General features: G+C 42.3%; 1 protein-coding gene across 2 annotated transcripts; it reads right to left on the bottom strand.

Annotated features, from left to right (window-relative positions):
• Positions 1-6,155: 6,155 nt before the first annotated feature.
• Positions 6,156-11,709, bottom strand: C10H12orf74 (chromosome 10 C12orf74 homolog). 2 transcript variants are annotated; one of them, XM_010383936.2, is made up of 2 exons: positions 11,573-11,709; positions 6,156-8,264 (listed from the first exon to the last, which is right to left on the bottom strand). In XM_010383936.2, exon 2 carries the CDS (start codon positions 8,101-8,103, stop codon positions 7,555-7,557), a length of 549 nt encoding a protein of 182 aa, XP_010382238.2. In that variant the 5' UTR covers positions 8,104-8,264; positions 11,573-11,709; the 3' UTR covers positions 6,156-7,554. The 2 variants fall into 2 exon arrangements, with proteins under 2 accessions (XP_010382238.2, XP_030794672.1); XM_030938812.1 differs by lacking the exon at positions 11,573-11,709 and having other exon boundaries at positions 7,032-7,058; positions 7,570-8,103.
• Positions 11,710-15,346: the final 3,637 nt, after the last annotated feature.

Genomic DNA, 15,346 nt, shown 5'->3' with positions numbered 1-15,346 from the left:
AAGCTGGTTGGTTGCTCCTAAGTTCAGTGGACAAAGTGTTGAGAGAAAATGATGAACTCGGGGATTCTAACTCCTGGCTTCAGAAGCAGATACTAAGCCTCAAATCCGCTAAGATTGCCCTGAGTGAGAGTCTTTTCTCCTGTAGAGAAAGAGCTGAAATTGTGGAAAAATAGACAAAGCTCTTAAGCGAGTGGCTGACCTACAATGAAAGGTGCATGCACAGTCTTGCCAGGTGTACACTGTTAAACTGAGGGCATTGGGACCCTGCAACTTGGAATGGGGATGTGTGGGAGGACCCCGATGAAGCTGGGGACACTGAGTTTGTAAACTCTGATAAAACTTTTTTGCCCAGCTTCCCCATCCCCAGTAGTGGCAACATCCCCACCCTGACCCATGGTGCCATCAGTCTTTCCACCTTTGTCTGGGGAGATAAACCCTGCACTGCCTGAGGCAATAGTGATGGCCTCCCTTGAGGCAGTTGACAGGCACGATAATGTTGATTCTCCTCAGGAGCTGCCCCCAACAACCTTGTTTGCCTCTAGACCTGTAACTGGACTAAAGTCCAGGCCCCTAGAGGTGAGGTTGAGAGTGTGACCCATGAGGAGGGATCCTACACTTGAAAATCACTACTTGAGTTTTCTAATTTATATAAACAGAAATCTGGAGAACAGGCATGGGAATGGATATTAAGGGTGTGGAAGGAACACAGAGTTGAATCAGGCTGAATTTATTGATTTGGGCCCACTAAATAGGGACTCTGCATTTAATGTTACAGCTTAGGGAGTTAAATATGGGTCTAAAAGTTTATTTCTTGGTTAGCTAAAATATGGATTAAAAGATGGCCCACTCTGAGTGAGCTGGAAATGCCTGATCTCCCTTAGTTTAATGTAGAGGAAGAGATCCAAAGGCTTAGGGAGATTGGGATGGTGGAGTGGATTAGTCACTTTAGACCTACTCATCCCAGCTGAGAGGGTCAGAAGATATCCCCTTGACCAATGCCTTGTGAAATAGATTTGTGAGGGCAGGACCTGCATCTTTGAAGAGCCCTGTAATTGCCCTTCTCTGTATGTCATATCTAACGGTGGGAACCACAGTCATTCAACTACAAAATTTAAATACAATGGGAATAATTGAATCCCAAAGTGGCAGAGGCCAAGTGGCGGCACTCAACCATCAAAGGCAAGGTGGGCATAGCTACCATAATGGACAGAAGAGGCAAAGCAGCAATCAGAACAGACTGATTCCTGTAGAGCTCTGGCATTGGCTAATTAATTACAGTGTTCCTGGAATTGAAATTGATAGGAAGCCTACTACATTCCTACCTAATTTTTATAAGCAGAAAACTTCTAGGTTGAATGGACAAGACTAACTTGAATTATAAAAACAGAGAATCATGTTTTTATCATAATTCACGTGATAAAACGTCATGACTCACATCTCAATCAATTTCCAGAGACGTGAGCCAGTTTACAAACCCAGAACCCCTTGAATAAAGGGGAGGCCAGGTCTCCTTGACAAAGGACCCCACTACATTACTGACAACTTATGTAGTGAATCTTTTTTTGATAGGGAGTCTTGCTTTGCCATCCAGGTTGGAGTGCAGTGGCACAATCTCAGCTCACTATGCAGTGAATCTTTCTCCCATCCTTCCCTAAGGAGACCTCTGGCCTTTTACCAAGGTAACTGTGTATTGGGGAAAGGTAAATGATCAGACATTTTGGGGACTACTGGACACTGGCTTTGAGCTGGGGTTGATTCCAGGGAACCCAAAACATCATCATAGTCCTCCAGTTAAAGTAGGGGCTTATGGAGGTCAGGCAATTAATGGAGTTTTAGCTCAAGTCCAACTTACAGTGGGTCCAGTGGATCCCCAGACTCATCCTGTGGTCATTTCCCCAGTGCCAGAGCACATAATTGGCATAGACAAATTTAGCAGCTGGCAGAACCCCCATATTGGCTCCCTGACTGGTAGGGTGAGGGCTATTATGGAGGGAAAGGCAACATGGAAGCCATTAGAGCTGCCTCTACCAAGAGAAATAGTAAATCAAAAATAATATTGCATCCCTGGAGGGACTATGGAGATTAAGGCTACCATCAAGGACTCGAAAGACACAAGGGTGGTGATTCCCACCACATCCCTGTTCAACTCTCCCATTTGGCCTGTGCAGAAGACAAATGGATCTTGGAGAATGACAGTGAATTATTGTAAGCTTAACAAAGTGTTGACTCCAATTGCAGCTGCTGTACCAGATGTGGTTTCACTGCTTGAGCCAATTGAGCCAATGAACACATCTCCTGGTACCGATATGCAGCCACTGACTTGGCGAATGCCTTTTCCTCCATTCCTGTCCATAAGGCCCACTAGAAGCAATTTACCTTCAGGTAGCAAGGCCAGCAATATATCATTACTGTCCTGCCTCAGAGTATATCAACTCTCCGACTTTATGTCATAATCTTATTCAGAGAGACCTTGATCACTTTTCGCTTCTGCAAGATATCACATTGGTCCATTATACTGATGACATTATGCTGATTGGATCCAGTGAGCAAGAAGTAGCAAATACACTGGAATTATTGGTGACACATTTGCATGCCAGAGGATGGGAAATAAATTTGACTACAATTCAGAAAACTTCTACCTTAGCAGAATTTCTAGGGGTCCAGTGGTGTGGGGCCTTTCAAGATAGTCCTCCTAAAGTGAAAGATAAGTTGCTACATTTGACCCCTCCTCCAACCAAGAAAGAGGCACAATGCCTAGTGGGCCTATTTGGATTTTGGAGGTAACACATTCATTTGGGTGTGTTACTCTGGCCCATTTATTGAGTGATCTGAAAGGTGGCCAGTTTTGAGTGGGGTCCAGAATAGGAGAAGGCTCTGCAATAGGTCCAGGCTGCTATGCAAGCTGCTCTGCCACTTGGGCCATATGACCCAGCAGATCCAATGGTGCTTGGGGTGTCAGTGGCAGACAGAGATGCTGTTTGGAGCCTTTGGCAGTCCCCCATAGGTGAATCACAGCAGAGACCTCTAGAATTTTGGTGCAAGACCCTGCCATCTTCTGCAGATAACTACTCTCCTTTTGAGAGACAGCTCTTGGCCTGTTACTGGACTTTGGTGGAAACTGAACATTTGACTATAGGTCATCAAGTCACCATGTGACCTGAACTGCCTCTCATGAACTGTGTGCTTTCTGACCCATCTAGCCATAAAGTGGGTCATGCACAGCAGCATTCTATCATCAAATAAATGGAAGTGGTATATACGTGATTAGGCTCAAGCAAGTCCTGAAGACACAAGTAAGTTACATGAGGAAGTGGCTCAAATGCCCATGGTCTCCACTCCTGCCACCCTGCCTTCTCTCCCCAAGCCTGCACTGATGGCCTCATGGGGAGCTCCCTATGACCAATTGACAGAGGAAGAGAAGACTAAGGCCTGGTTCAGAGATGGTTCTGCGCGATATGCAGGCACCGCCCGAAAGTGCACAGCTGCAGCACTACAAGCCTTTTCTAGGACATCCCTGAAGGACAGCGGTAAAGGGAAATCTTCCCAGTGGGCAGAACTTCAAGCAGTACACCTGGTTGCATACTTTGCATGGAAGGAGAAATGGCCAAACGTGTAACTATATACTGATTAATGGGCTGTAGCCAATGGGTTGGCTGGATGGTCAGGGCTTGGAGGAAGCATGACTGGAAAATTGGTGACAAAGAAATTTGGGGAAGAGGTATGTGGATAGACCTCTCTGAGTGGCCAAAAACTGTGAAGATATTTGTATCCCATGTGGGTGCTCACCAATGGGTGACCTCAGCATAGGAAGATTTTAATAATCAAGTGGATAGGATGACCATTCTGTGGCTACCACTCAGCCTCTTTCCCTAGTCACCCCTGCCATTGCCCGATGGGCCCATGGACAAAGTGGCCATGGTGGCAGGGATGGAGGTTACACATGGGCTCAGCAACATGGACTTCCACTCACCAAGGCTGACCTGGCTATGGCCACGGCTGAGTGCCCAATTTGCCAGCAACATAGATCAACACTGAGCCCTTGATATGGCACCATTCCTTGGGGTGATCAGCCAGCTACCTGGTGGCAGGTTGATTATATTGCACTTCTTCTATCATGAAAACGGCAGAGGTTTGTCCTCACTGGAATAGATACTTACTCCAGATATGGGTTTGCCTATCCTGCATGCAATGCTTCTGGCAAAACTACCATCCGTGGGCTCATGGAATGCCTTATCCATCATCATGGTATCCCACACAGCATTGCCTTTGACCAAGGTACTCACTTTATGGCCAAAGCAGTGCAGCAGTGGGCTCATGTGCATGGAATTCACTGGTCTTATCATGTTCCCCATTATCCTGAAGCAGCTGGATTGACAGAATAGTGGAATGGCCTTTTGAAGTCACAATTGTAATGCCAACTAGGTGACAATACTTTGCAGGGCTGGGGCAAAGTTCTCTGGAAGGCCATGTAATGCTCTGAATCAGCATCCAATATATGGCACTGTTTCCTCCATAGCCAGGATTCACAGGTTCAGGCATCAAGGGGTGGAAGTAGAAGTGGCACCACTCACCATCATCCCTAGTGATCCACCAGCCAAATTTTTGTCTCCCGTTCCTGCGACATTACGTTCTGCTGGCCCAGAGGTCTTAGTTCCAGAGGCAGCAAAACTGCCACCAGGAGATACAACAATGATTCCATTAAACTGGCAGTTAAAATTGCTACCTGGACACTTTGAGCTCCTCCTACCTTTAAGTCAACAGGCTAAGAAGGGAGCTCCAGGTGCCCGCCACCACGTCCAGCTTATTTTTTAAAAAACATATTTTCAGTAGAGATGAGGTTTCACTATGTCGGCCAGGCTGATCTCAAACTCCTGACCTCAAGTGATCCACCTGCCTGGCCCTCCCACAGTGCTGGGATTATAGGCATGAGCCATCATGCCCAGCCTGTCCTAGCTATTGTTTTAAAATTTACCAAGACTATTTTTGTTATTTTCTCACAAAGATTCCATATGGCAATGGAAATTACCTTCATGTTATTTTTTTTTCCAAATGACTTAATGCATCCCATTGATTCACCTTTATGTCTGCTGGCTCCATCTAATAATCAGAGCTGGACCCAGACTTTACCTGCTCTAGAAAACATTCCTTGATTTAAGACTCACAAATACACATATAGCATCCACCCCTGATGCCTTCTCTAACCAATTATTTACTGAAAACCTCCAATTAGATGCTTCATAGGTCCTCAAACTCAACATGTCCAAACCTGAACACAAAACCCACACTCCAACCACTCATATTTCATTTCTTTACCCAAGTTTATCTAGGTCAGTGAATGGACACTTTAGTTACCCAGTTATATAAGCCAGAAGCTTGGAGGTTATTCTTGAAGATTCCTTTCCCTCACCCTGATAGGTTACCATTCACAAAGTCTGGGGGATTATATCTCCTAAATATCTCTTGCATTGAGATACTTCTTTTTAACCCCACTGCTTTCATCATAGTCTAACTTACCAACTTCTCATACCTGAACATTCGAATTATTTGACTCAAGTCTACTTGCATCTAAATCCCAGGTATATCTGACATCCATCTGATCGTATCAATTCATTAAATGGTTTCACACTGCTCTTAGGATAAGGAATAAAATTTATCAACATCTTATTAAAATAATTCGACTCTAAACATCACTTTTTTTTCTAAGACTACCCTTTTTCACTTTCTTTGACACAACTGAACTAGATCTCATCTTAGAGCTTTATTCTGTTTCACATGTATGGAAGATTTACACTAACATCCCCACTCTTCCCCAATCCTGACATCCCTACACGTTGCCATGTAACATTTCAATGCTCTCCCACTGTTGGTAACATGTAATTCCCTGACCCTGAGTTCAACTGAGTGACTTGCTTTGGTCAATAAAATTAGATCAGTTTCAGAGCCCAGGCTCCAAGAGGCCTTACATGTTTCTACTTGTCCTCTTGAACCTCTTCCTTCACTGTATAAAGAATATGCTCTATTGATCCCATGAACCCATGGGAGCCCTTTGATCCCATGAGCAGGTTGAGGAACATTTGGAGTGGAACTGCTCAGCTAAACGCAGTCTAGAGAAACTCACCCCCAGGGACACAGATTTATAAGACACAATAACTGTCTGTTACTTTAAGTAGTTTTTTATCTAGCAATAGCTAACTGATACACAAACATAACAATTTGCATTTTCCTACTGCTTGGTAAGTATCTTCTACCTTTGTTGATACATTTAGGCCAAGGAGGATTAAAATCAACAAAGAACGTTTACATGGATGTTATCCTTACTGCTATGAACATTAAACTATTGCTTGAAGATTGAGGCCCAGTAATAAAACAGCAGCTGTTTCTCCAAAAAAATCCTCTGTAACTTTTCAAATGAAATGAGGGCTTTCCTGCCAATCCCGCAGGTCAGGAAGATAAAATTGGGCATGGATCTTTTCCTTGCTGCTACAGAAACTCTTCATCCCTGTCAGGGATGGCAGATCCATTGCTACAACCAAGGGGCCACGCTGAAAGTTCAGAGCTGGTTTCAGAAATGACACAGTCTACTTCATTCTGGATAAGGGCACAGTCTGTCATAACAGGTTATTTTAAAGGTCACCCTAGATTTAATCAAGACATCTTGTTCCTTTAATTTTTTGTCCTCTAAATTTTTCTGTGAAAAGCTGTTGAGTATCTCTGGCCTTTCTATTTTCTCTACCAGACAAAACCTATTACTAAGTGGATGTTAATTAAGCCACAGGGCCAAGACATTGACAATTCAAAATGAAAACTATGACTGCATATGGCGTTGTATTCTGCCCCCAAATGCTGTGCTCTTAAAGGGAGACTCTTGAAATGAAAACTCTTGCACCTATAAATATGAAGAGTGACTTGAGTGCTGTAGAACAAAGTGTATTGGTTAACATACCATCAGCTTTGTTATGTCAGGACAGAAATAAAAATCTAATAGTAAATAGTCAACAGATGTCATAGCACTGGAGAAAATAAATGCATACTCACCTGGATGGGTGCAATTCTTCTCCCTGAAATAAATTTTAAGAATATATGTTTTAGTCTTAATCAAACCCATCCCGAACTCCAAAGCAAACATGTTGAAAGGAGAAACAATGAGCCCTCCTAGTTGAAACATGTTTTACATTTTGGTGGGATCACGAATTTGAATAACTGGCTCTTTCTCCCCTTTTAAATCAGTGACACCACATTGTCTTTAAATAGTGTGCATTTGCAAGAGGGCCCCCATTGCTATCGGGTACCTGACAGACTATCGGTAAGCCTGGCCTTGGTGCATCCTTTCTTAAAGTGCCTCCAAGGACAGAAGGAAGTGAGCGAGATCATTTTCTTTCTTCCCCAAATTGCTGCCCTCCTTTCACTTAAGAGCCAGTGCTTCCTAAAGAGAATGTGTCCCCTCAGTGTGACTTCCTGTGCTGTCTCCTTTTTAGGATCTACTGGCCCTTGGAGGAAGGAAGCAACTCTGAGATCTATTTTGCTTTGTGGTTCACCAACTGAGAGGCCGAAGGCTTAGAGCTGTGTTACCTGAGGACTAGGGCGTTGTAGGGTGGGGCTGGACAGGAAGTGGCCTTCTTGCCGCAGAAGAGAGGCCTGGGGAAGGGACTCTTCACTGACAGGCTGAAGCTCAGGAGGGAGACACTTGTCAGTGGGCCGGGTTTGGGGCTCCCGTGAGTCAGCTGCGTTCAGGGCCCTTTCAGGTTCAGAGGTCAATCTTGAGTGGAGTCTCAAGGGTGACAGCAAGTACGAAGAATCCTTTGGGCTTCCCGGCAGGCTCTTGGAAAGGTAACGTGGGGAGCCCTCAGGCTCTCTCCAGCTTCCCCAGGTGGGCACCTGCAAGGCATCCTGCTGAGACAGTGAGTGCCAAGTCCCACAGCCACGGGTCCTTAATCTCCTCAAAGTGGGCGAGGTGGAGATGCGGCCTGGGGCTTGCCGGTCAAACTGGAGGAGGCTCCCCTGGTTCTCACAGTGCTGCTTTGGCAGGCTCCTCAGCCGGGGCTGAGGAGAGGCTCCGCAGTCTTTGGGTGGCACCTCTAGATAGAATGACTCTGTTTTCTCCATAAAGCTAAGAGGTTCTACCGTGGGTAGAAGGTTCCAGAAGACGTATGAGTTACTGTTCTCTGGATCACATGGAGGGTGCTCAATTTCTGCATCCAAGTGCCACACATCCTCTAGTAGTTCTTTTCCTTTTCCAGAGGAGAATGTCAAGCAGGTTGTTGCATCTTTAGTGAGGAAGAGCAGACTGTGAAATCTGTAGCAAATGAGGGAGACTGCAGTGAGAAAAAAAGGTCTAAAATTTCAAAAGAAAACTTTCAATTCTTCATAGGAGATAGAGCTCAGTTCGCATCAGCATCCTTTACGTTCAGAAGATAATTAATATATAAGACTCCAGCATTCTCATCTAAACAGCGTATTGAAATCTGTTTACTGTCTACTTAATATTCCTTCTAGGTTCAAACAAAAAAGCCTTTAAAAACTTTGGTCACTTAAGATACTTCCCGGAAACCACATAGCTCCTCTCCTTGTGATTATTCCATTTTAAGAGATTCAAATATACATTAAATCCTCCTATCATCTACATTTATGTGTGAAAGTACATACTTTGGTGCATTCCGGGGATGCAAGAACAAGGAAAACAAGGTTCCTTCCCTCAAGGTTTAAATTACAGAATGAGACAGGCTTTGAAGGTAACTGATGTAAAGTATCTGGCAATGTCTTTTATCTTAGATTCTATCAATCTTTACATTTTGGAAAAATGACTTGCAAGTTTGAAAAGAAAAACCCAGATGTCACCAGGTACCCTACTGTTCATGACTGGAGGTGTTTTTTGCGATCCATGCATGCAGAATTATCTCTTCTTATGCTCAAGAAAAGCTGATCCTTCTATTTCACAACTTGATTCACGGGAGTGGCTTACTGCAGTTTCGTTATTCTGTACTTTCCCACATGAAGAAGGCATGTGTGGGAGAACATTAATCCTTAGACATCCCTTATGGCATGAGAGTTGATGCTTGATGATTTACAGACCAGGCATGGGACTGTGGGACGGGCGAGAGACCCACCTTCCCTGGCCCCAGAGGGCGTGGAAGGTGGCTTCAGACTGTGCGTGGATTGTTTGTGGATGGAACATTAGTAGTTGACTGTATATTCTAAGATCATCAATAATAGTTTTAGTAAGTTTATCATTCTAAAGCAGAACTCAGCAATCTGAAACCTTTTGGCCACATTTGGATTGCCAAAATGTAAAAATGGCTAATAATTTACTTCTTATAATTTTAATTGCAAGGACAATACTTTTTAGTAGAACTTCTCTAGAGTGTATTATCTGCTTCTTTAACTTGATATAGAGAAGGCTGAAAACCAATAAACCTTTTCCTCATTACCTGGCCTCATTCTGTTGACTATCATTCCAGTACTTTGCCAAAATACAGTGATTACTACTATGTTTACTCTAATTCTGTGGAGAATACAATAATTGTTGCAGGTTTTTACAGCCTCTGAATATTCACTCTCACACCAAATGACCCCACACTGATGTACTCCCTAATTTTTATTCCTTGCTTCTCACTATGCTTTGTGTACTTGCCTATGGCAACCACTCTCTCCTCTTTGTTTCTTTTAATCTGTGTCAGGCATAGAAGTTCAACAACCTTGTGAATAGATAATTAATAGGCTGTTAGATCTATTCCTATCAGTAGAGGAGGAGCTCAGTGTTTTAACATTGTCATGACAATGTTGTGACTTGACATTGATTTTGGGGATTTTGTGATCTCTTATTTTGCTCCCTGACTCTTATCTTGTTTAAGGTCAAATAAGTGCAGGCACAGAGGCTCATGCCTGTAATCCAAGCACTTTGGGAGGTGAAGGTGGGAGGATCACTTGACCCTATAAGTTCAAGACCAGCCTGGGCAACATAGTGAGACCCCCATCTCTATAAAAAGTTTCTTTAAGGGCCAAATGAAACCCACAGGTACTGGATTTTAGACTGGTGAGTTTTTTGAGGAACTACTTAGATGCAAACTAAAGTCAGTTCAACTCTTATTCACAAAAGAAATCTAAAATTCTTAATATTGGGTTTGCTTTATTTTGAGCTGAGGGCTCAACTGTTACAGAACTTCACATGTAGAACTAAAATGCATGAGGTACCTTTTTTTGCAGAGTGGAGGAAAGAAGGCAATACCAGTTTAGGAAACTTACGTTCAGTTAAGGTGAGATTGTATTAGTTTTGGTTTTAGATTGGTAATTCCTGGATGCTGCTCTGAAGGTTGATACTAACATTGCTGAAGAGGCATGAAATGGTCCCTCCTGACCATTGATAAAATAAGGTACATTATTGCTACATGAAGAGGCCAGTTCCTCATCAAATCTACAGGTACTTTGTTACTTTTTTGTTTTCTTTTTAGAGATGGAGTCTGGCTCTGTTGCTCAGGCTGAGTGCAGTGGCATGATGACAGTGTACTGTAACCTCAAACTCCTAGTCTCACAGAATCCTCACGCTGTGCTCCTGAGTAGCTGGGACTATAGATGCTTACCATCATACCCAGCTAATTTCAAATCAATAGGTACTTTCACACATACATACAATCAGGGCCATTCTATTATTTTTCTCCTTTAGAAGACTGTCCAAGTTCTAGGCAGCAACAATGTTAAAGGAATTCAGTATATTTGCATAGGCACTTGCATAATAGTTAGATCAGATTTCTTAGTCTTTGGGTTTCCCCTCTGTCCTTTTGGCCTTTTCCTCTCCTCTTTTGAGGAGTTAGGATACAGCTTTGGGTTTCCTTTGTAGTCAGTTCAGGACACAGAGGTGTAGCTGCTGGTAGAAAGCTATTTATGGCCAATAGGATTAACATTGGTGAGTATTATTTATTAGCCACTGTCTTAAATATAGGAACCAAGGCAATAGTAACTGCTGACATGATGCACTGCAGAAATGGAGAAACTTTAAAAACAGCAGGGCTTTGGGAAGTGATTTGCAGAGAGGCAGGAAGAGCTCAAGCACCAGAGTAAATGGATCTGGTTTCTTTTCCAGTATCACTTCCAACTGGCTGTGTGACCTAGGACAAGCCACTTCTCCTCTGCCAACCTCTGTGCAGCATTTACCAAGAGGTCATCAAAGAACCTCCCTCACAGGCCTGTTGTAGAAATTAAATGAGATAATGGCCAAGGCTCCTGGGAAGCTTTCCCAAAATGACTACACCCAGTGGGTCTATAGAATCAAAAGTTAACAGTCAATCCATTCATGCTAACTCTTCTCCTTTATGTTTAAAAGAGGTAATTAATACATGGTCATCATAAAGAAAATTCACCAGCCTTTGACTTTCCAAGCTTTGAGAATCCAGCAAACACCCACCCACACTGCTGGGGAAGCCATCTCACTGTACTAGAAATGAAACCATTGTAGGTGAATGATTCACTAATTCTAATGAGACCTGGGAAGGTCAGCAAAACAAGCTAACCTGATAGCAACAGGACAAAAGGAAAGTGCAAGAGAGAAACCCAGAAAGCAGCTGAATGTTGCCGTTAATACCTGTGAGACGGTCTGTCCCAACTGCACCCAGGTGGGTCCTGAGGATCCTCAGAGCCTGAAGAACCAGAGTGAGCTGCCGGAGGAGGGCTCAGAGCAACCAGTTCCACACCTGTAACAATGCGCCCTCCCGGCTGAGTGAAAGCAAGCTTGCTACCAGCTGTAATGAGGAACTGGTCTCTCCCCTCCTTAGAGACATTTCCAGTTATTTGTTTATGAAAAAGCCTAAAGGGAAGCCAGTTCAGAATCTAAGGCAGCCTAAGAACAAGTCAGGTAAACAATGGCTGATCAAATACAGAAATGATGCAAATGTAGCTTTTTACTTCCTCTTGGGGCGTTCAATAAATCATCACTCATAGTTTAGTGAAGCAGTTCTGGGTTTCTATTTCATTTATTTTCTCTAAGGTTGTGAGACGCATTCTTTGAGACTCTACTTTCTTCATATCATCAAACATTTTGTGTTGATCTATTTTATTAATGACATGCTTTGATAAGCATTGAATAATAGAGGAAATGATTAGAGCACCAGGGAGCGAATTTGAGAACATTAGTTTTCAAATAATTAAAATGCAAATGGAAGAGCATTTATATCTACCAGTATTCTCATTAGATCAGTACCCCAAAGAATATTTATTTGATGCCTAAATGGAGATAATGCATATGTATGCAGCATTAAACAAAAATGTCTATAGACTTTATCAAAACAAAGTCGAAGTAATTCTAATGAAGTCTAATTCACTGAAGTTTTCATTGCTTGAACTCATTATAGACACTCTCCAACCCCTGAAACTAATTTTTTTTTTTTTTTTTTTTTGAGACAGGGTCTCACTCTGTCTCTCAGGCTAGAGTGCAGTGGCACGATCTTGGCTCACTGCAACCTCCACTTCCCAGGTTCAAGCAATTATCCCACCTCAGCTTCCTGAGTAGCTGGGATTACAGGTGCACGCCACCAGGGCCTGATTGACTTTTGTATTTTTAGTCGAGACGAAGTTTCACCATATTGGCCAGGCTGTTCAAATCCTGACCTCACGTGATCCACCCACCTCGGCCTCCCAAAGTGCTGGGATTACAGGTGTGAACCACTGTGCCCAGCCAGAAGTCTGTGTTTAACAAGACTTCCAGGTGATTATTACATGGGTTAAAATTTGAGAACCACTGCAATTAGGGGAAAAAAAGGTCTAACTTATAGATGTTGGCCTTATGATAACCTTTATGTTAATCTTTAATTCTTTCATATTGATCTCACTAGAACATCATTTACTTAGAACTTTGAAAAATGACTTGATCTCCTGCCCTCCCCAACATTGCCAACATTACCATAACTCAACCAAAAGTAGGATATCAAAAAATATCTATTTTGCCAGCATGGAGCCTGCATAAACAGTTCTGAGCTCCTGCCAAGGACGTCTAGAAATGAATTGCTTCAATTTCGGAAGGAAAAAAATGAATAAAGTCTTTTAGCTTTTAGTTTGTGGAAGGAAGGTCAGACTTTTATCTACCAATCCCCTCACGCACATGGGATTGTAAAGCTGTCTCTCCTAGGGGACAATGATAATGGAATATTTGATCCCAGTGCAAAAACTTCCAACCTCTGGTTGTAACTTCAAGAAGGAAATTAAGAATCTTCTAGAAAGGTCACAAAGGATTATCAGGGAAAAAAATTTGCCACCTCCATCTGATTTGTCAAGGAGATGGCAATAGGGAGGCATTTTGGGTGGGGAAGGGACGCCCTAGAGTCAGCTTTTCCTTCAAGACCCTGGGGCAACCTCACTGTGGCCCTTTCTCAGATGACACATGGAGGTGTTCTCCAATATTGCAGAGGGAACAGCTTGCCTCAGTGTTTTTTGCCTATGTGTAGTTTTATGTTTATGTATGCTTTGCTTCAATAAAAAGTATACCTTAAAAAATGTCTATGCTAAAAGATGACATCCTGGTTTGCTTACTTTCTGGCTTTGAATTGGCAAATTCTTAAAAGATATTTTCTTTCTAGTTGTTGAAAAGAGGTATGAGATTTTTTTGAGCTTCCTTTTAGGTTTTAGGGTTACAAAAATTCAGTTGTGCCATATTTACAATGATTAATATAGCTGGGCATGGTGGCTGATGCCTGTAATCCCAGTACTTTGGAAGGCCAAGGCAGGCAGACTGATTGAGCCCAGGAGTTAGAGACCAGCCTGGGCAACATGCTGAAACCCTGTCTCCACAAAAAAAATACAAAAATTAGTTGGGTATGGTGGTGGGCACCTATAGTCCCATCTACTTGGGAGGCTGAAGTGGGAGGAAAGCTTGGGCTGAGGTTGCAGTGAGCCATGATCATCCCACTGTACTCCAGTCTGGGTGACAGAGAAAGACCCTGTCTCTCAAAAACAAACCAAAACAAAAAAAGGGTGACTATCAGATGAATATCAATGCATCTCGATAGCTTTCAACACTTCTGAGTTATTTATTCAGGAAAAGTTTCTAGGTAGTACATATTCTGAGCTGTTTCATACACCAAAATGACTTTATTTTGCTATCACATGTGCAGGTCATGGAATTCTTGCATCATGGTCTTTTCCTTTAAAGGTCCATAGACATTTTTTTCATGATTTTCAGTCATTAATAGTTGAAATAGGAGGACAATAGAATATTTGCTCTTTGCTGGGTACCATATTCTTAAATTTTTTAAACTTCTTTGTGAGATTGTGTATGTTCTATTGAAGTGTGAAATTAATTTATATATATATATATTATTTTATTGGAATTAGGTCTTGCTGTATCACCCAGGCTGATCTCAAACTCCTGGACTCAAGTAGTCCTCTTGCCTTAGCCTCCCCAGTAGCTGGGACTACAGGGAATGCAGCTAATTTTTTATTTTTAAATTTTTTTTAAGAGACAGGGTTTTGGTATGTTGTCCAGGCTTAAGTTTTTTCTTTCATATTTGAAGGTAGAGATGTTTACCTAGCATATGTCATGGTGGGTTCTGTTTACCAAATATCTGGTGTGTACTCTGTATTATTTAAAATATTTTTTCTAAATAAGAAATATTTTCTGTGCTATTTGACATTTATCTCTCTTTCACTGATTCTCTTTCTTCATTCACATTCTTCATTCTCTTCACTTCGCTCTTTACTTTCTTCATTCTTTCTTCACTCTTCAGAGTGAAGTTATCGCTTCATTCTGATATTTTATCTTTTCTCTACATTATTTTTGTTGCTTTTACCTTAGGGATAATTTTTTTGACATCATTTTCTACTTGGCTATTTTGCTTGTTCCATTTTCTGCATAGTCCAAATTGCCTTTAACTGTTTCCATAATGACTTTAACATCAATTTTACTTTCAAGATAAATAGGAGAATTTCAGCTCAATTTTTTTTTTAGACGGACTTTCACTCTTGTTGCCCAGGTTGGAGTGCAATGGTGACATCTTGGCTCCCTGCAACCTCCACCTTCTGGGTTCAAGCGATTCTCCTGCCTCAGCTTCCCAAGTAGCTGGGATTACAGGCATGTGCCGCCATACCCAGCTGATTTTGTATTTTTAGTAGAGATGGGATTTCACCATGTTGGTCAGACTGGTCTTGAATTCCTGACCTCAGGTGATCCACCCATCTCAGCCTCCCAAAGTGCTGGGATTACAGGTGTGAGCCACTGCTCCTGGCTTTGCATTTCTTTTTTATTGTGAAATGTTTTCATGGTGGCAGACTGTAGGTTCTTGATTCATGTCAAAAATATGGATTATTTAGTGTGTCATGAACTGAGGCCTATGATTAACTCAGTTATGTGTGGTCTAAAAATTAAAGT

The sequence above is a fragment of the Rhinopithecus roxellana genome, chromosome 10, assembly GCF_007565055.1.
Source record: "Rhinopithecus roxellana isolate Shanxi Qingling chromosome 10, ASM756505v1, whole genome shotgun sequence".
Lineage (NCBI taxonomy): Eukaryota > Metazoa > Chordata > Mammalia > Primates > Cercopithecidae > Rhinopithecus > Rhinopithecus roxellana.
The sequence above is the reverse complement of the archived record's forward strand: the minus strand, read 5'-3'. Positions and strand labels throughout refer to the sequence as shown.